At 40.7% G+C, this 15,224-nt stretch overlaps 1 protein-coding gene across 1 annotated transcript; it reads left to right on the top strand.

The window, feature by feature from the left end:
- The first annotated feature begins 4,499 nt into the window (after nucleotides 1–4,499).
- Nucleotides 4,500–9,391, top strand: LOC128374714 (cytochrome c oxidase subunit 6B1-like). The gene is made up of 3 exons (XM_053334971.1): nucleotides 4,500–4,605; nucleotides 5,287–5,387; nucleotides 9,328–9,391. The coding sequence occupies exons 1-3, from the start codon at nucleotides 4,500–4,502 to the stop codon at nucleotides 9,379–9,381; spliced, it is 261 nt and encodes an 86-aa protein (XP_053190946.1). The 3' UTR covers nucleotides 9,382–9,391.
- Nucleotides 9,392–15,224: the final 5,833 nt, after the last annotated feature.

Raw genomic sequence — 15,224 nt, 5'->3', positions numbered from 1 at the left:
GAGGAGGAGGAGAAGGAAGGAAGGAAGGGAGGAAGGAGGGAGGAAGAAAAGAAGGAAGGAAGGAAGGAAGGAAGGAAGGAAAAAAAGAGCGGAGGAAAGAAGCAAGGAGGGAGGGAGGGAGGGAGAAAGGAAGGGGGATGGAGGAAAGTAGGAATTAAGAAGGAAGGAAAGGAGGGGGGAAAGAAGGAAAGTAAGGGAGTAAGGGAGGAGGGAAGAAGGAAGGAAGGAAAGGGGGAAGGAGGAAGGAAGGAAGGAAGGGAGGAAAGAAGGAAGGGAGGAAAGAAGGAAGGGAGGAAGAAGGAGGGAGAGGGAGAGAGGGAAGGAGGGAGGGAAGGAGAAAGGAAGGGAGGAAGGACAGAAGGAAGGAAGAAATGGGGAAGGAGGAAAGGAGGTAGGAAAAGAAGGAAGAACGGAGGAAAGAGGGAAGGAAGGTAGGAGGAAAGGACGAAAGAAGGAAGTGAGGAAAGAAGGAAGGAGGGAGGGAGGGAGGGAGAAAGGAAAAGAGGAAGGAAGGAAGAAGAAGGAAGGAACAGTCATAACAGACGAGGTCAACTCGATGGTTTTTAATTTAATGAAAGTAATAAATTAATCCTTTTTTATTAATCATAATTTGGGTTATAACTAAAATGTTCAGTTCTTGCTGATATCAGAAAGGTGATGTCATCATGATTGTGTTGTATTGGATTGCATTACATTGCACAGGTGTCTCTAATAAAGTGTTTTATGAGTGTATAGGTATAATAAGCTATGTGTATTTATATTTATTTTCCTTTTCATCTTTTCTATATGCATCTTGTTTGTATATGAGCTTATGTGTGTGTTTATTAGCATTTTTTTCACCTTAAAATTTGCACTTTAATTTTTATTATGTTTGGCCCAGTGGTGCTAGATATACATTACAGTATGAGCTCTATTTTTTTATATTATATATATATATATATATATACATATATATATATATATATAGGTTTCTGATTTTTATGTATTTTATTATTTATTCTGTGTTCATTTAAATCATTTGGAAAGTGCTATATAAATAAGTAGTAGTACTAGTAGTAGTAGTATTAGTATTTGTAGTAGTAGTATTAGTAGTATTAGTAGTAGTACTTAGTGGTAGTAGTAGTAGTATTAGTAGTATCAGTAGTAGTAGTAGTAGTAGTATCAGTAGTAGTAGTAGTAGTAGTATCAGTAGTATTATTATTAGTAGTATCAGTAGTAGTAGTAGTAGTAGTATCAGTAGTAGTAGTAGTAGTAGTATCAGTAGTATTATTATTAGTAGTATCAGTAGTAGTAGTAGTAGTAGTATCAGTAGTATTATTATTAGTAGTAGTATCAGTATTAGTAGTATTAGTAGTAGTAGTATCAGTAGTAGTAGAAGTAGTAGTATTAGTAGAATTAGTATCAGTAGTACTACTAGTAGTAGTAGTACTACTGATACTACTACTACTACTAGTAGTAGTAGTAGTAGTATCAGTAGTATTAGTAGCAGTAATAGTAGTAGTAGTATTAGTAATTTTAGTAGTAGTAGTAGTAGTAGTGTAGTATCTGTAGTATTCGTAGTAATAGTAGTAGTAGTAGTAGTATCAGTAGTATTAGTAGTAGTACTTAGTATCAGTAGTAGTAGTAGTACTTAGTATCAGTAGTAGTAGTAGTACTTAGTATCAGTAGTATTAGTAGTACTTAGTATCAGTAGTAGTACTTAGTAGCAGTAATAGTAGCAGTAGTAGTACTTAGTATCAGTAGTAGTAGTATTAGTAGTAGTAGTAGTAGCAGTAGTAGTACTTAGTATCAGTAGTAGTAGTTAGTATCAGTAATAGTAGTACTAGTAGTAGTAGTAGTCTGTTTGATATTATGCTATCTATCTGCTGTCTGCTGTCTGCTGCGCCCCCCCGGAGCCTCCAGCAGGGGGCGGTGTTGCCTCATCCATCAGCCGGGAATCCCTCTCTGTTTCCCGGCGTGCCCTTCGCCTGCACGGCCCTTCAGAGCTCGGAGGACGCGGAAGATTAAACCGGAATATATCCATCTATTTACGGTAAGCTGCTTTTTTCAGGAATATCACACATTTTCTTCTTTATTACGACGTCGTTTATTAGTTTTATTACATATTTACCTCCGTTATTAATATCATATCACTGTCAGACAGGTTAGGGTTGGATTTAAAGAGCGTTTATTCATATTTATCAGCTGATTTAGTGATAATTAACAGCTTCAATTAACAGCACTAAAACAAGCCTATCACTGTATCGTTTAATGTCATTATATAAATAATAGGTTTGCTAACTTCGTATTGCAGAATAAGCAGTCTGATAATAAATTAGAAATTATCTGCTTTAGTAGATGTGCAGAGGTCCGTTTAGAAAAGGTGATATTTTACGTATTATTGGTGTTTTTGTTAAATGTTTAAGTTATAAAGCACATTTGAAGAAAGATAGTTAATTAGTAGAGTCTGCTGGTTAATTCGGCTTATAATAAAGCCACCATGAGTAGTTTAAATAAAGGAAATATTTAGGTTTATTCACTAATTTAATCACTGCAAATCTCAACCCTGTGCGGTTTATTCTGAGGTTAAAAAAAAATATTTATTTAGATATTTTACTCATGACAATACAGCAGTGTACAAATACTCCATTATAAGTAAAAATCCTGCAGAAATAAATCCCACCTAAATATAAGTAGGCTACTGCAGTATTATGAGTGATGTAGTATGCAGTATTACAGTAAAAGTACTGCAGTATTATGAGTGATGTAGTATGCAGTATTACAGTAAAAGTACTGCAGTATTATGAGTGATGTAGTATGCAGTATTACAGTAAAAGTACTGCAGTATTATGAGTGATGTAGTATGCAGTATTACAGTCAAAGTAGTGGTTTGGTCCCCCCAATCATTAGATTATTAATAGTGAAGCATAATACCGTATACAGTTAGCTAGTTTATACTATTTTATATACAGTTAGCTAGTTTACACTACTTTATATACAGTTAGCTAGTTTATACTACTTTATATACAGTTAGCTAGTTTACACTACTTTATATACAGTTAGCTAGTTTACACTACTTTATATACAGTTAGCTAGTTTACACTACTTTATATACAGTTAGCTAGTTTACTACTTTATATACAGTTAGCTAGTTTACTACTTTATATACAGTTAGCTAGTTTACTACTTTATATACAGTTAGCTAGTTTATGCTACTTTATATACAGTTAGCTAGTTTATACTACTTTATATACAGTTAGCTAGTTTATGCTACTTTATATACAGTTAGCTAGTTTATACTACTTTATATACAGTTAGCTAGTTTATACTACTTTATATACAGTTAGCTAGTTTATACTACTTTATATACAGTTAGCTAGTTTATACTACTTTATATACAGTTAGCTAGTTTACACTACTTTATATACAGTTAGCTAGTTCATACTACTTTATATACAGTTAGCTAGTTTATACTACTTTACATACAGTTAGCTAGTTTATACTACTTTATATACAGTTAGCTAGTTTACACTACTTTATATACAGTTAACTAGTTTATACTACTTTATATACAGTTAGCTAGTTTACACTACTTTATATACAGTTAGCTAGTTTATACTACTTTATATACAGTTAGCTAGTTTACACTACTTTATATACAGTTAGCTAGTTTATACTACTTTATATACAGTTAGCTAGTTTATACTACTTTATATACAGTTAGCTAGTTTATACTACTTTATATACAGTTAGCTAGTTTATACTACTTTATATACAGTTAGCTAGTTTATACTACTTTATATACAGTTAGCTAGTTTATACTACTTTATATACAGTTAGCTAGTTTATACTACTTTATATACAGTTAGCTAGTTTACACTACTTTATATACAGTTAGCTAGTTTATACTACTTTATATACAGTTAGCTAGTTTATACTACTTTATATACAGTTAGCTAGTTTATACTACTTTATATACGGTTAGCTAGTTTACACTACTTTATATACAGTTAGCTAGTTTATACTACTTTATATACAGTTAGCTAGTTTATACTACTTTATATACAGTTAGCTAGTTTACACTACTTTATATACAGTTAGCTAGTTTATACTACTTTATATACAGTTAGTTAGTTTATACTACTTTATATACAGTTAGCTAGTTTACACTACTTTATATACAGTTAGCTAGTTTATACTACTTTATATACAGTTAGCTAGTTTACACTACTTTATATACAGTTAGCTAGTTTATGCTACTTTATATACAGTTAGCTAGTTTATACTACTTTATATACAGTTAGCTAGTTTATGCTACTTTATATACAGTTAGCTAGTTTATACTACTTTATATACAGTAAGCTAGTTTATACTACTTTATATCCAGTTAGCTAGTTTATACTACTTTATATACAGTTAGCTAGTTTAAACTACTTTATATACAGTTAGCTAGTTGCTAGTTAGCTGATATAGTTACTGACACACTCTGTTGGTCTCCTGCAGATCTCGAGCAGCTGAAGATGTCCGACCCGATGGAGGAGAAGATCAAGAACTACCGGACGGCTCCGTTTGACGCCCGCTTCCCAAACACCAACCAAACCCGCAACTGTTACCAGAACTATCTGGGTAACCATGACGACTTTAAACACACATTTAACTCTAATGCAAAAGACTCCCTCCCTTCCTTCCTTCCTTCCTTCCTCCTTTCCTGCCTCCCTTCCTTCCTTCGTTCCTTCCTTCCTTCCTTCCTCCCTCTCTCCTTACTCCTTTCTTCCCTCCTCCCTCTTTACTCCTTACTCCTTTCCTTCCTTCCTTCCTCCCTCCCTTCCTTCTCTTCTTACTTCCTTCCTCCTTTCCTCCCTCCTTACTCCTTTCTTTACTTCCTTCCTCCTTACTCCTTTCTCCTTTCCTTCCTTCCTTCCTCTTTTCCTCCCTCCCTCTCTCCTTACTCCTTTCCTTCCTTCCTTCTTTCCTCCTTTCCTCCCTCCCTCCCTTCTTACTCCTCTCCTTCCTTCCTCTTTTCTTCCCTACTTACTCGTTTCCCTCCTTCCTTCCTCCTTTCCTCCCTCCCTCCTTACTCCTTTCCTTCCTTCCTTCCTTCCTTCTTTCCTCCCTTCCTCATCCCTTCCTCCTGTCCTTCCTTGACCTGAGGACGACAGGAGGGTTAAACTCTGATCAGCAGCTCTATTAGGAATAAGTTATTTATCTCCTGCTCTAACAGCTCTTCTCTCTCTCTCTCTCTCTCTCTCTCTCTCTCTCTCTCTCTCTCTCTCTCTCTCTCTTCCTTCTCTCCTTCTTCCTCTGCAGATTTCCACAGATGTAACAAAGCTCTGTCCGCTAAAGACCAGGACACGGCTCCCTGTATGTGGTACCGGAGGGTCTACAAGAGTCTCTGCCCCATGAGCTGGGTACGTATCATGATTCACTTTCTACCACATGGATTAGATTAGTCTCTGTCTCTGCCTGTCCCTGATTTAACACTAACCCAGACCGACCTTCCTTCCTTCCTTCCTTCCTTCCTTCCTTCCTTCCTTCCCTAACTTAACCCAGACTGGAAAATAAATACACTTATGTATCTTAATTTATTGCACATAAGAGAAGAAAATGTGAAGGAGGAGCCAATAAAATAAAAGACCTTCCTTCCTTTTCCTTCCTTCCTTCCTTACTCCTTTCCTTTTCCTTCCTTCATTCCTTCCTCCTTTTCCTCCCTCCCTCCTTACTCCCTTCCTTCATTCCTTCCTTCCTTCCTTCCTTCCCAAAAAGAAGAAGAGTTTCCAGGTTTTTCTTTGTCCGGTCTGTGTGTAGCTCCTCTGGGAGTCTGCAGATGTCCTTCCTTTTTTCTCTCCTTACTTCCTCCTTTCCTTCATCCCCCTTACTCCTTACTCCTTTCCTTCCGTCCTTCCTTCCTCCCTCCCTCCTTACTCCTTTCTTTTTCCTTCCTTCCTTCCTTTCTTTCTTTCGTCCTTCCTCCTTTCCTCCCTCCCTCCTTACTCCTTCCTTTCCTTCATTCCTTCCTCCTTTCCTCCCTCCCTCCTTACTCCCTTCCTTTTCCTTCCTTCCTTCCTTCCTTCCTTACTTCCTCCTTCCCTTCCTTCCTCCCTCCCCCCTTACTCCTTTCCTTCCTTCCTTCCTTCCTTCCTGCTTTCCTCCCTCCCTCCTTACTCCCTTCCTTCCTTCCTTCCTTCCTCCTTTCCTTCTCTCCTTACAGTACATTAGACTGAACACACCTGCTCCTGAAGTGTGTAATTAATTCCTTCTTTCCTTCCGTCCCTAACTTAACCCAGACTGGAAAATAAATACACTTATACATCTTAATTTATTGCGCATTAGAGAAGAAAATGTGCAGGAGGAGCCAATAAAATAAAAGACCTTCCTTCCTTTTCCTTCCTTCCTTCCTTCTCTCCTTCCTTCCTTCTTTCCTCCTTTCCTCCCTCCCTTACCCCTTACTCCTTTCTTTCCGTCCTTCCTTCCTTCCTTCCTCCTTTCCTCCATCCCTCCTTACTCCCATCCTTCCTTCTGTCCTTCATTCCTTCCTTCCTCCTTTCCTCCCTCCCTCCTTACTCCCTTCCTTCCTTCATTCATTCATTCCTTCCTTCCTCCTTTCCTTCTCTCCCTCCTTACTCCTTTCCTTCCTTCCTTCCTTCCTCCTTCCTCCCTCCCTCCTTACTCCCTTCCTTCCTTTATTCCTTCCTTCCTTCCTTCCTTCCTTCCATCCTTCCTTCCTTTCTTCCTTCCTTCTCTCATTTTTTCCTTCCTTCTCTCCTTACGTCCTCCCTCCCCCCTTACTCCTTACTCCTTTCCTTCCTCCCTCCTTACTCCTTTCCTTCCTTCTTTCCTTCCTCCTTTCCTCCCTCCCTCCTTACTCCTTTCCTTCCTTCCTTCCTTCCTTCCTTCCTTCCCTAACTTAACCCTAACCCAGACTGGAAAATACACTTATGTATCTTAATCTATTGTACTTAAGAGAAGAAAATGTGCAGGAGGAGCCAATAAAACAAGAGACATACAACAAACAAAAAAGAAGAAGGGTTTCCAGGTTTTTCTGTGTGTGTATCTCCTCTGGGAGTCTGCAGATGTCTTTCTAAAGAAACACAAGCAGCAGCTGCAGATCAATAAGTGAGCTGACCTTTCTGTTTCTGTCTCTGTCTCTGTGTTTCTGTTTCTTTAAACTGATTATTAATCTGGATGCATGAGATCTAATTAGTAGAAGTATCTGGTGCTGCTGACAGTAGCAGAAGCTGTGTGAGGAGGAGATGAGGCTCAGCTGCTCATCAAATCCTTAACCCTCCTGTTGTGTTCGAGTCAAGGAAGGGAGGAAGAAGGAAGAAGGAAGGAAAGGAGGGAGGGAGGGAGGAAGGAGGGAAGGAAGAAAGGGAGATGAAGGAAGGAAGGAAAGGAGGAAGGAAGGAAGGAAGGAAAGAAGGAAAGAATCAAGGAAGGTAGGAGGGAGGTAGTAAAGAAGGAACGAGGAAGGGAGGGAGAAAGGAAAAGAGGAAGGGAGGAAAGAAGGAAGGAAGGAAGGAAGGAAGGAAAGATGGAAGGAAGGAAGAAGGAAGGAGGAAGGAAGGAAGGAAAGGAGGGAGGAGAGAAAGAATCAAGGAAGGTAGGAGGGAGGTAGTAAAGAAGGAACGAGGAAGGGAGGAAAGAAGGACAGAGGAAAGAAGGAAGGAAAGGAGGGAAGAAGGGAAGTAAGGAAAGGAGGAAGGAAGGAAGGAAAGGAGGGAACAAGGGATGGAAGGAAAGGAGGAAAGAAGGAGGGAAGGAAAGAAGGAGGGAAGGAAGGAAGGAGGGAAGGAAGGAAGGAAGGAAGGAAGAGTCAAAACAGATGTGATTTTAATCTTGTGTTTTTCAGGGAGAACAAAATGATTAAAAATGTAAATCAGGCCCAAAAAGTTGAAGACTGCTGTTGTTTCCCAATCTGAAGAGATGATCATCTGTCAGAATCAGGAAGTCAACATATCAATAGGAAATATACCAGCTGCTGAATACATTTAATAATAGCATGTAGTATGACCTCTAAGACGACTTAAATATAAACTTATGTTCTGCAAAAGTTTGGTTTTTCCTCCACTGTTAAGACATTGAGAGTGTTTGGTCATGGCGAAAGGAAAAGAGGAAGGGAGGAAGGAAGGAAAGAAGGACAGAGGGAAGGAAGGAAGGACGCAAGGAAAGAAGGAGAAAGGGAGGACAGAAGGAAGGAACGAAAGAGAGAAGGAGGGAGGGAGGAAGAAGGAAGGAAAGGAGGGAGGGAGGAAGGAAAGGAGGAAAGAAAGAAAGACAGAGGAAAGGAAGGAATGAAGGACGGAAGGAAAGAAGGAGGAAGGGAGGACAGAAGGAAGGAAAGGAGGGAGGGAGGAAGAAGGAATATATACCAGCTGCTGAATACATTTAATAATAACATAATGAATAGCATAAACTGTTGTATGACCTATAATACGTGTTGCTAAGACGACTTAAATATAAACTTATGTTGTGCAAAAGTTTGGTTTTGCCTCCACTGTGAAGACATTGAGAGAGTTTGGTCATGTGACTACAGCTGCACAATTAATCGAAATTTGATCGTGATCACGATTTAGGGGCCAAATGATCTCAACACTAATAAAATCAGGGGGGAAACGATTTTTAATAATAATGAGATAGCGCTCAATAACAAAGGTTTTATTTTGAAAAGCTTAGACTGGAAGCCTTCCTTCCTTTCTTTCCTTCCTCCCTTCTTGTCTTCCTTCCTTTCCTTCCTTCCTTCCTTCCTTCCTTCCTCCCTTCTTGTCTTCCTTCCTTCCTTCCTTCCTTCCTTCCATCCTCCCTTCTTGTCTTCCTTTCTTTCCTTCTCTCCTTAATTCCTTCCTCTTTTCCTCCATCCCTCCTTCCTCCCTTTCTTCCTTCTTTCCTCCCTCCCTTCCTTCTTTCCTCCCTCCCTCCCTTTCTTCCTTCTTTCCTTCCTTTCTTCTTTTCTCCCTCCCTTCCTTCCTTCCTTCTTTCCTTCCTTCCTCCTTTTCTCCCTTCCTTCCTTCCTTCCTTCCTTCCTTCCTTCTTTCCTCCCTCCCTTCCTTCCTTCCTTCTGTCCTTCCTTGACCTAAGGACAACAGGAGGGTTAAGCAATATTAGAAATGATAGAAATCAAGGTTTCATTCTCAGTAGTGATTTAAATCCTTGCTTCTTTTCCTTTTAAATGATTCTCTATTTCTTTTTTCCATCTTTTCTTTGCTTCCTCTCTCTCTCTCTCTCTCTCTCTCTCTCTCCATCTCTCTCTCTCTCTGTCTCTCTCTCTCTCTCTTTCTCTCTCTCTCCCCCTCCCTCTCTCCCCCCCCTCTCTCTCTCTCTCTCCTCTCTCTCTCTCTCTCTCTCTCTCAGGTTCAGAAATGGGACGAGCAGATAGAGGCGGGAAGTTTCGCTGGGAAGATCTAAACTCTCTCATTCACTCATCTTAATATCTTAACGTGAAGCATTCCTCACGCTGCTGTACAGAAGCAACTTAATAAATTATTTAACTCTGTCGTACTTCGTTCTCTTTTATACTTGAAGGTGTTTTTTAATGCTGAAACTCGGGTGGAGAAGAATATTTGGACTAAATCTGAGAGGAAGTAAAGCTGTAGTAGAGCATGGGTGTCAAACATGAGGCCCGTGGGCCAGAACCGGCCCGCCGAGGCCCACTTTCCTTCCTTTCTTCATTCCTTCCATCTGTCCTTCCTTCCTTCCGTCTGTACTTCATCCCTTTCTTCCTTCCTTCCTTCCATCTGTCCTTCCTTCCTTCCGTCTGTACTTCATCCCTTTCTTCCTTCCTTCCTTCCATCTGTCCTTCCTTCCTTCCGTCTGTACTTCATCCCTTTCTTCCTTCCATCTGTCCTTCCTGCCTTTCTTTCTTTCTGTCTTTTTTCCATCTTTCCTCCCTGTCTTCTTTTCCTTCCTTCCTTCCTTCCTTCCGTCTTTTCTTCCTTCCTGCCTTCCTTCCTTCCTCCCTCCCTTTCTTCCTTCCTTCCATCTGTCCTTCCTCCCTTTCTTTCTTTCTTTTTTTCCTTCTTTCCTTCCTTCCTTCCTTCTATCTTTCCTTCCTGTCTTCTTTTCCTTCCCTTCTTCCCTCGTTCCTTCCATATTTTTAATGATCCGGCCCACATGAGATCAGATTGGTCTGTATGTGACCCTTGAATGAAGATGAGTTTGACCCCCCTGCAGTAGAGTAAATGGAGCCTGAGCAGTGACCCTCCTTCTGTGTGTCTGTGTGTTGTAATCTGAATCTGTTCTTTGTGTTGTTCTTTGTGTGAGTCCTGCTCTGTCCTCCCTGCAGCTGTTTTCAACATAGTGGGATCTCCACAGCTAAGTGAGGTTGTCATTTGATATTCCAGCTCTTCCTCATAAAGCATGTTACTGATATCATGCCATTTACATTTTTAATAGGGCTGTCAAACAATTAATTTTTTTAATCGCGATTAATCGCAGAATTGCCATAGTTAATCACGATTAATCGCGTTTTGAATTGCATGTTTAGAATCCTGTTATTTTCCATTTGAAGGCAGTTTTAAGCCCATAATGTAAAGCATTTCTTACCAGAGTGTCTTAACTGGGAATCAATCACGGCTCTGCTGCGACTCCCACACTCCAAAATGGTCCTTTGGTGGAGCTGAGGCTGGCTTGGCTGCACCTGGGTGTTTAGCGTGGAGGTGCTAACTCAAACTCCACGTACTCCGGTGGTAGTTAAACTCCGTTTGACACAGGTTGCATTTTACTTTTGACTTGTCAACTGAAGCGTCTGGAAGTGTTTTAAAGTTAAACAAGCCGTTCAAAAGTCCAGTAGCTCTCTTACTTTCCATCAGCGCGGTAGGTTTACTGCAGGAGGCCACTTCAAAGCATAGCGCTACAGCTAGAGGAGCCGTCTACGGGGGAGTAGAAGGGACAAAAAGGCTTGCAACATTAAAATGCGATTAAAAAAAATTAACGCGTTATGGATTGCATTAATCTAATCGTGATTAACTCGTTAACGCTGACAGCCCTAGTTTATACATTTTGTATTTGTATTTCAGTTTCTAGATAATGTGGATTTATGTCCGTAACAGGAAACTAATAGAAAGGTCAATGCTGTAATGGGTGAAACCTCAGGCAGAGGAAGAGAGGAGGGCTCCATCTTCCAATATAAGAGGAGACATATAATAATATTACAGTATATAATTGGGTTGACAGATGTAGCAGCTATAGTAAAATTACAATTTGGATAAAGAGAATGACAATATTGGCTAGATAAAATGAGAGGTCAACAATTTTAAGTGAATATTAAGAGCTGAGTCTAAAAAAGCATCTGATTATTCCATATTAACCAAAACATAATTTTACACATATATATATAAAGCATTATGTTTAACACCTGGCTAAAAGAAATATGTGTATATGATGTTTTTACAGCTCTCAAATGTAAAAAAAAAAAAAAGGATCTAATTTGACCCTGAACAGTATTTAAAAGGTTAAATGTTATTACGAGGTTTTAACAACTCATGCAAACAGAGCAGAAATATGTTGAATTCATTGCATAATCACTTCACACAATCCTCAATGACGCGCGATCAGCTGATTTGTGTTATTGTGTCACGAGCGAGTGAATCACGAGACACTGATAATGGAAACTGCAGCGCGTGCGTTATTTCATACCTGATGTATAATGCTTTAAAAGGTTTTAAATGTTATGATATGGACACACACACACACACACATTTTTATATATAGATAATAAAAAAAAGTGTTAAAAGTCATCTGGAGTATCATCCGAGCTGCACCGCATGACCCGTTTCCCCGGTAACGTTGCATCAGCATCCGCAGCTGCAGCAGCATCGGCAGCATCAGTCACTCAGCAGCTACTGTCAAGGTCGCCAGAGAGAGATGCATCACGGGAAGTCGAGGAGGACACCAGAGAGAGAGAGAGGAGGGGGGATTGAGGAGGGATGAGGGGAGGGGTTTGGGTACAATCACAACCCCCCTTTCCTCCTCCTCCTCCTCCTCCCTTCTCCCTCTCACGACCCTTAGGACTCCCCCTTTACGCGCATGCGCCGACGATTTCGTCAACTGAGCTGACCAAGTAACCGAATAAAAAAAAAAAAAAAAAAAGCTGCAACCATAATAGGAGATGGGACGCCTGTGTGATGATGATGATGATGCACGGAGAGAGTCATGGACCTGTGCACGTAGAGGAGGGGCGGGGCATCGATCGCAGCTTCCCAGCATCCCGAGCTCTCATAGGCTGATGGAGTGGATGTAAAGGAAATAATGAAACAAATACGTGCGGTTCTCCTCGCAGCTCCCGCGTGAGACTTATGAGAAAAGGAGGGAGCTGCACTGCTGCTCTACTGCTGCTGCAACAAAAAAAAAAGAAAGAGACCCCTGACTGCTGCACCTCACCGACGGCTTCCTCTCTTCCGATCACGACAGGTGAGTGTCAGTGTTTGAAATGCTGTTAAATGAGATTTTGGCTCTTTCTTTTTTTTTTTTTTTGCGTAAAAATCTGCAACTTATACCGGTTTGACCGACATTACAAAGACAAAAAGAGGGCAAACACTCTTTAGTTTATTCTCTATCCTCTCCAGATTTTAACTATGCACTTTAAAAAGGAAGCAGATGTATTATTAGTGGTTTATTTTATGATGGTAAAGCAAAGAGAGAGAGAGAGAGAGAGAGAGAGAGAAGCGGTCGTGTCCTGCCCGGTGTATCCGGTTTGGTACCATGGACAGCGCCTAATGGGGTGTGTTTCTTTTCCTGCAGCTCTGAGCACAGACGGGCGGGTCCTTGTGAAGCTTTTCATCACCACCTGAAGATCTCAGCTCTTCTTTTACATCCTTCACTTCACGGATAAGACTCTCCTCGTGGTGATTGAGGAAGATGGAGGGACAGGTAAGTGCTTTTTTATGGTTGTTTTTAAGGATGAATTTAAAGTGATTATAGTTTATAAGTCTTAATAATGCATGTGGAAGGAGCGTTTTCTATATTTAAAGTCTCAGTGTGGGCGGTGTGAAGTCTGTGTGTATGCTTTATATCTCTGTGAGTCACCCACGATGCATTGCAGATGTGTGTGAAGTGTGTGAGAGAGAGCGGAACAGCATGCATTTAGCTGTTTAGTGTGTAGAGCTGTGAGAAGCAGCAAGAATAAGGAGAAGGAAGAGAGGAGAGAAATGAATATGGAGCCTTTTGTTTCTGCAGCTCTGTTTATATATGAGAATCAAATGTCCTCAAAACAAAAGGCAGAAGAGAAAAAGATGCTTTTTTGTTTTTAGCTCAAGAAGTTGGGTTTTCTTTAAAGATAAGAGCAAGCAGCTAAAGTAATAAATGTAGTTGGATTTAAAGGAAAAAGCCACACAAATCTCACATTTCTTGGTCTATTTCTTCTTAACCCTCGTGTTGTCCTCCCGGGTCTTTTGACTGTTCCTTCCTTCCTTCCTTCCTTCCTTCCTTCCTCCCTCTTTCTTTGATTTTTCCTTCTTTCTTCCCCTCCTCCCCTCTTTCTTTGCTCCCTTCTCCTTCCGTCCTTCCTTGCTTCTTTCCTTCCTTCCTTCCCTCCCTCGTTACTCCTTTCTTTCTTTCCTTCCTTCTTTCCTTCCTTCCATCCTCCCTCCTTACTCCTTTCCTTCCTTCCTTCCTTCCTCCCTTCCTTCTCTCCTAAATTCCTTCCTCTTTTCATCCTTCCTTCCTTCCTTCCTTCCTTCCTCCCTCCGAACTCCTTCCCTTCCCTTCTTCCTTCCCTCTTTCCTTCCTCCCTTCCTTCTTTCCTTACTTCCTTCCTCTTTTCCTCCTTCCTCCTGTCCTTCCTTCTGTCCTTCCTTGACCTGAGGACAACAGGAGGGTTAAAACTCAGCACAAAACATCACAGTTTTTAGTTTGAGCTTTTGTTTCTGCAGCTCTGTTTAGATATGAGAACCAAAAAGAAGAAGAGAAAAAGATGCTTTTTTTTTTTTTTTTTACTCAGCACTTCTTTAAAAGCTCAAGAACTTTTCAAGGCCTTTCAAGGAAGGAAAGGAGTAAGGAGGGAGGGAGGGAGAAAGGAAGGAAAGAAGGAAGGTAATGAGGAAAAGAGGAAGGGAGGAAGGAAGGAAATGAGGAAAAGAGGAAAGGAGGAAAGAGGAAAGAAGAAAAGGAAAGAAAAGAAGACAGGAAGGAACAAAGGAAGGAAAGAAGGAAAAAAGAAAGGGAGGGAGGGAGTAAGGAAGGAAGGGAGGAAGGAAAGAAGACAGGAAGGAAAGATGGAAAGAACAAAGGAAGGAAAGAAAGAAAGAAAGGGAGGAAGGACAGAAGGAAGAAAGGGAGGGAGGAAGGAAGGAAGGAAGGAAAGGAGTAATGACGAAAAGAGGAAGGGAGGAAGGAAGGAAGGAAAAGAAGACAGGAAGGAAGGAAGGAAAGGAGTAATGACGAAAAGAGGAAGGGAGGAAGGAAGGAAGAGGGTAAGGAAGGAAGGAAAGGAGGAAAAGCTGTAGAGTTAAACCTCCCAGTAAATATCAGAGAGAGCAGATAACACATTACAGTCTCATACAGTTCAGTACTATTCTTTCCTATTTTCCTGTTTGCACCTGAATGCAACACGTTAATAACCGTCCCTCTGAGGTTTGCTGAGAAGCGCTGAGAGGATTGTAGGAAATGAAAACATCAAGAAGAGACGTGATGATGGAGCACAGATGAGTATAATAGAAGTAAAGTATGTCCACAAAATGACTCGGCAGAATATGAAGAGCATCTCGGAGGTCAAACTTATCGCCTGCATCAAGAATCACTTTATTAGTTTAGAAATGATAACACTTAATAAAAACTAAATCTGTTAACCTTCCCGTCGTCCTCCCATCTCTTTTGACTGCTCCTTCCTTCCTTCCTTCCTCTTTACCCCTTCCTTTCCTTCCTTTCTTCCTTCCTCTTTACTCCTTTTTTTCCTTCCTCCTTTCCTCCCTCCCTCCTTACTCCTTTCCTTCCTTCCTTCCTTCCTTCGTCTTTACTCCTTTCTTTCCTTCCTCCTTTCCTCCCTCCCTCCTTACTCCTTTCCTTCCTTCCTTCCTTCCTCCCGTCCTCTTTTCCTCATTTCCTTCCTTCCTTCCTCCCGTCCTCTTTTCCTCCTTACCTTCCTTCTTTCCTTCCCTCCTTTCCTCCTTACCTTCCATCCTCACTGCCTCCTTACTCCTTTCCTGTCTCCCTCCCTCTTTACTCCTTTCCTTCCTTATTTCCCTCCCTCCTTCTCTCTTTCTTTCCTCCTCCCTACCTTCCTTCTCCTCCCTCCCTCCTTACTCCTTTCCTTC

Source organism: Scomber japonicus, chromosome 15 (genome assembly GCF_027409825.1).
Source record: "Scomber japonicus isolate fScoJap1 chromosome 15, fScoJap1.pri, whole genome shotgun sequence".
In the NCBI taxonomy this organism is placed as follows: Eukaryota; Metazoa; Chordata; class Actinopteri; order Scombriformes; family Scombridae; genus Scomber; species Scomber japonicus.
Note: the sequence above shows the minus strand (reverse complement) of the source record. Positions and strands in the feature narration are given on the sequence as shown.

Excerpts from the sequence above, each read along its gene's own strand:
- LOC128374714 (XM_053334971.1), top strand. The coding sequence starts at position 4,500 with ATGTCCGACCCGATGGAGGAGAAGATCAAGAACTACCGGACGGCTCCG. Across the intron at positions 4,606-5,286 it reads CTGTTACCAGAACTATCTGG|ATTTCCACAGATGTAACAAA; the intron begins GTAACCATGACG and ends CTTCCTCTGCAG. Across the intron at positions 5,388-9,327 it reads GTCTCTGCCCCATGAGCTGG|GTTCAGAAATGGGACGAGCA; the intron begins GTACGTATCATG and ends TCTCTCTCTCAG.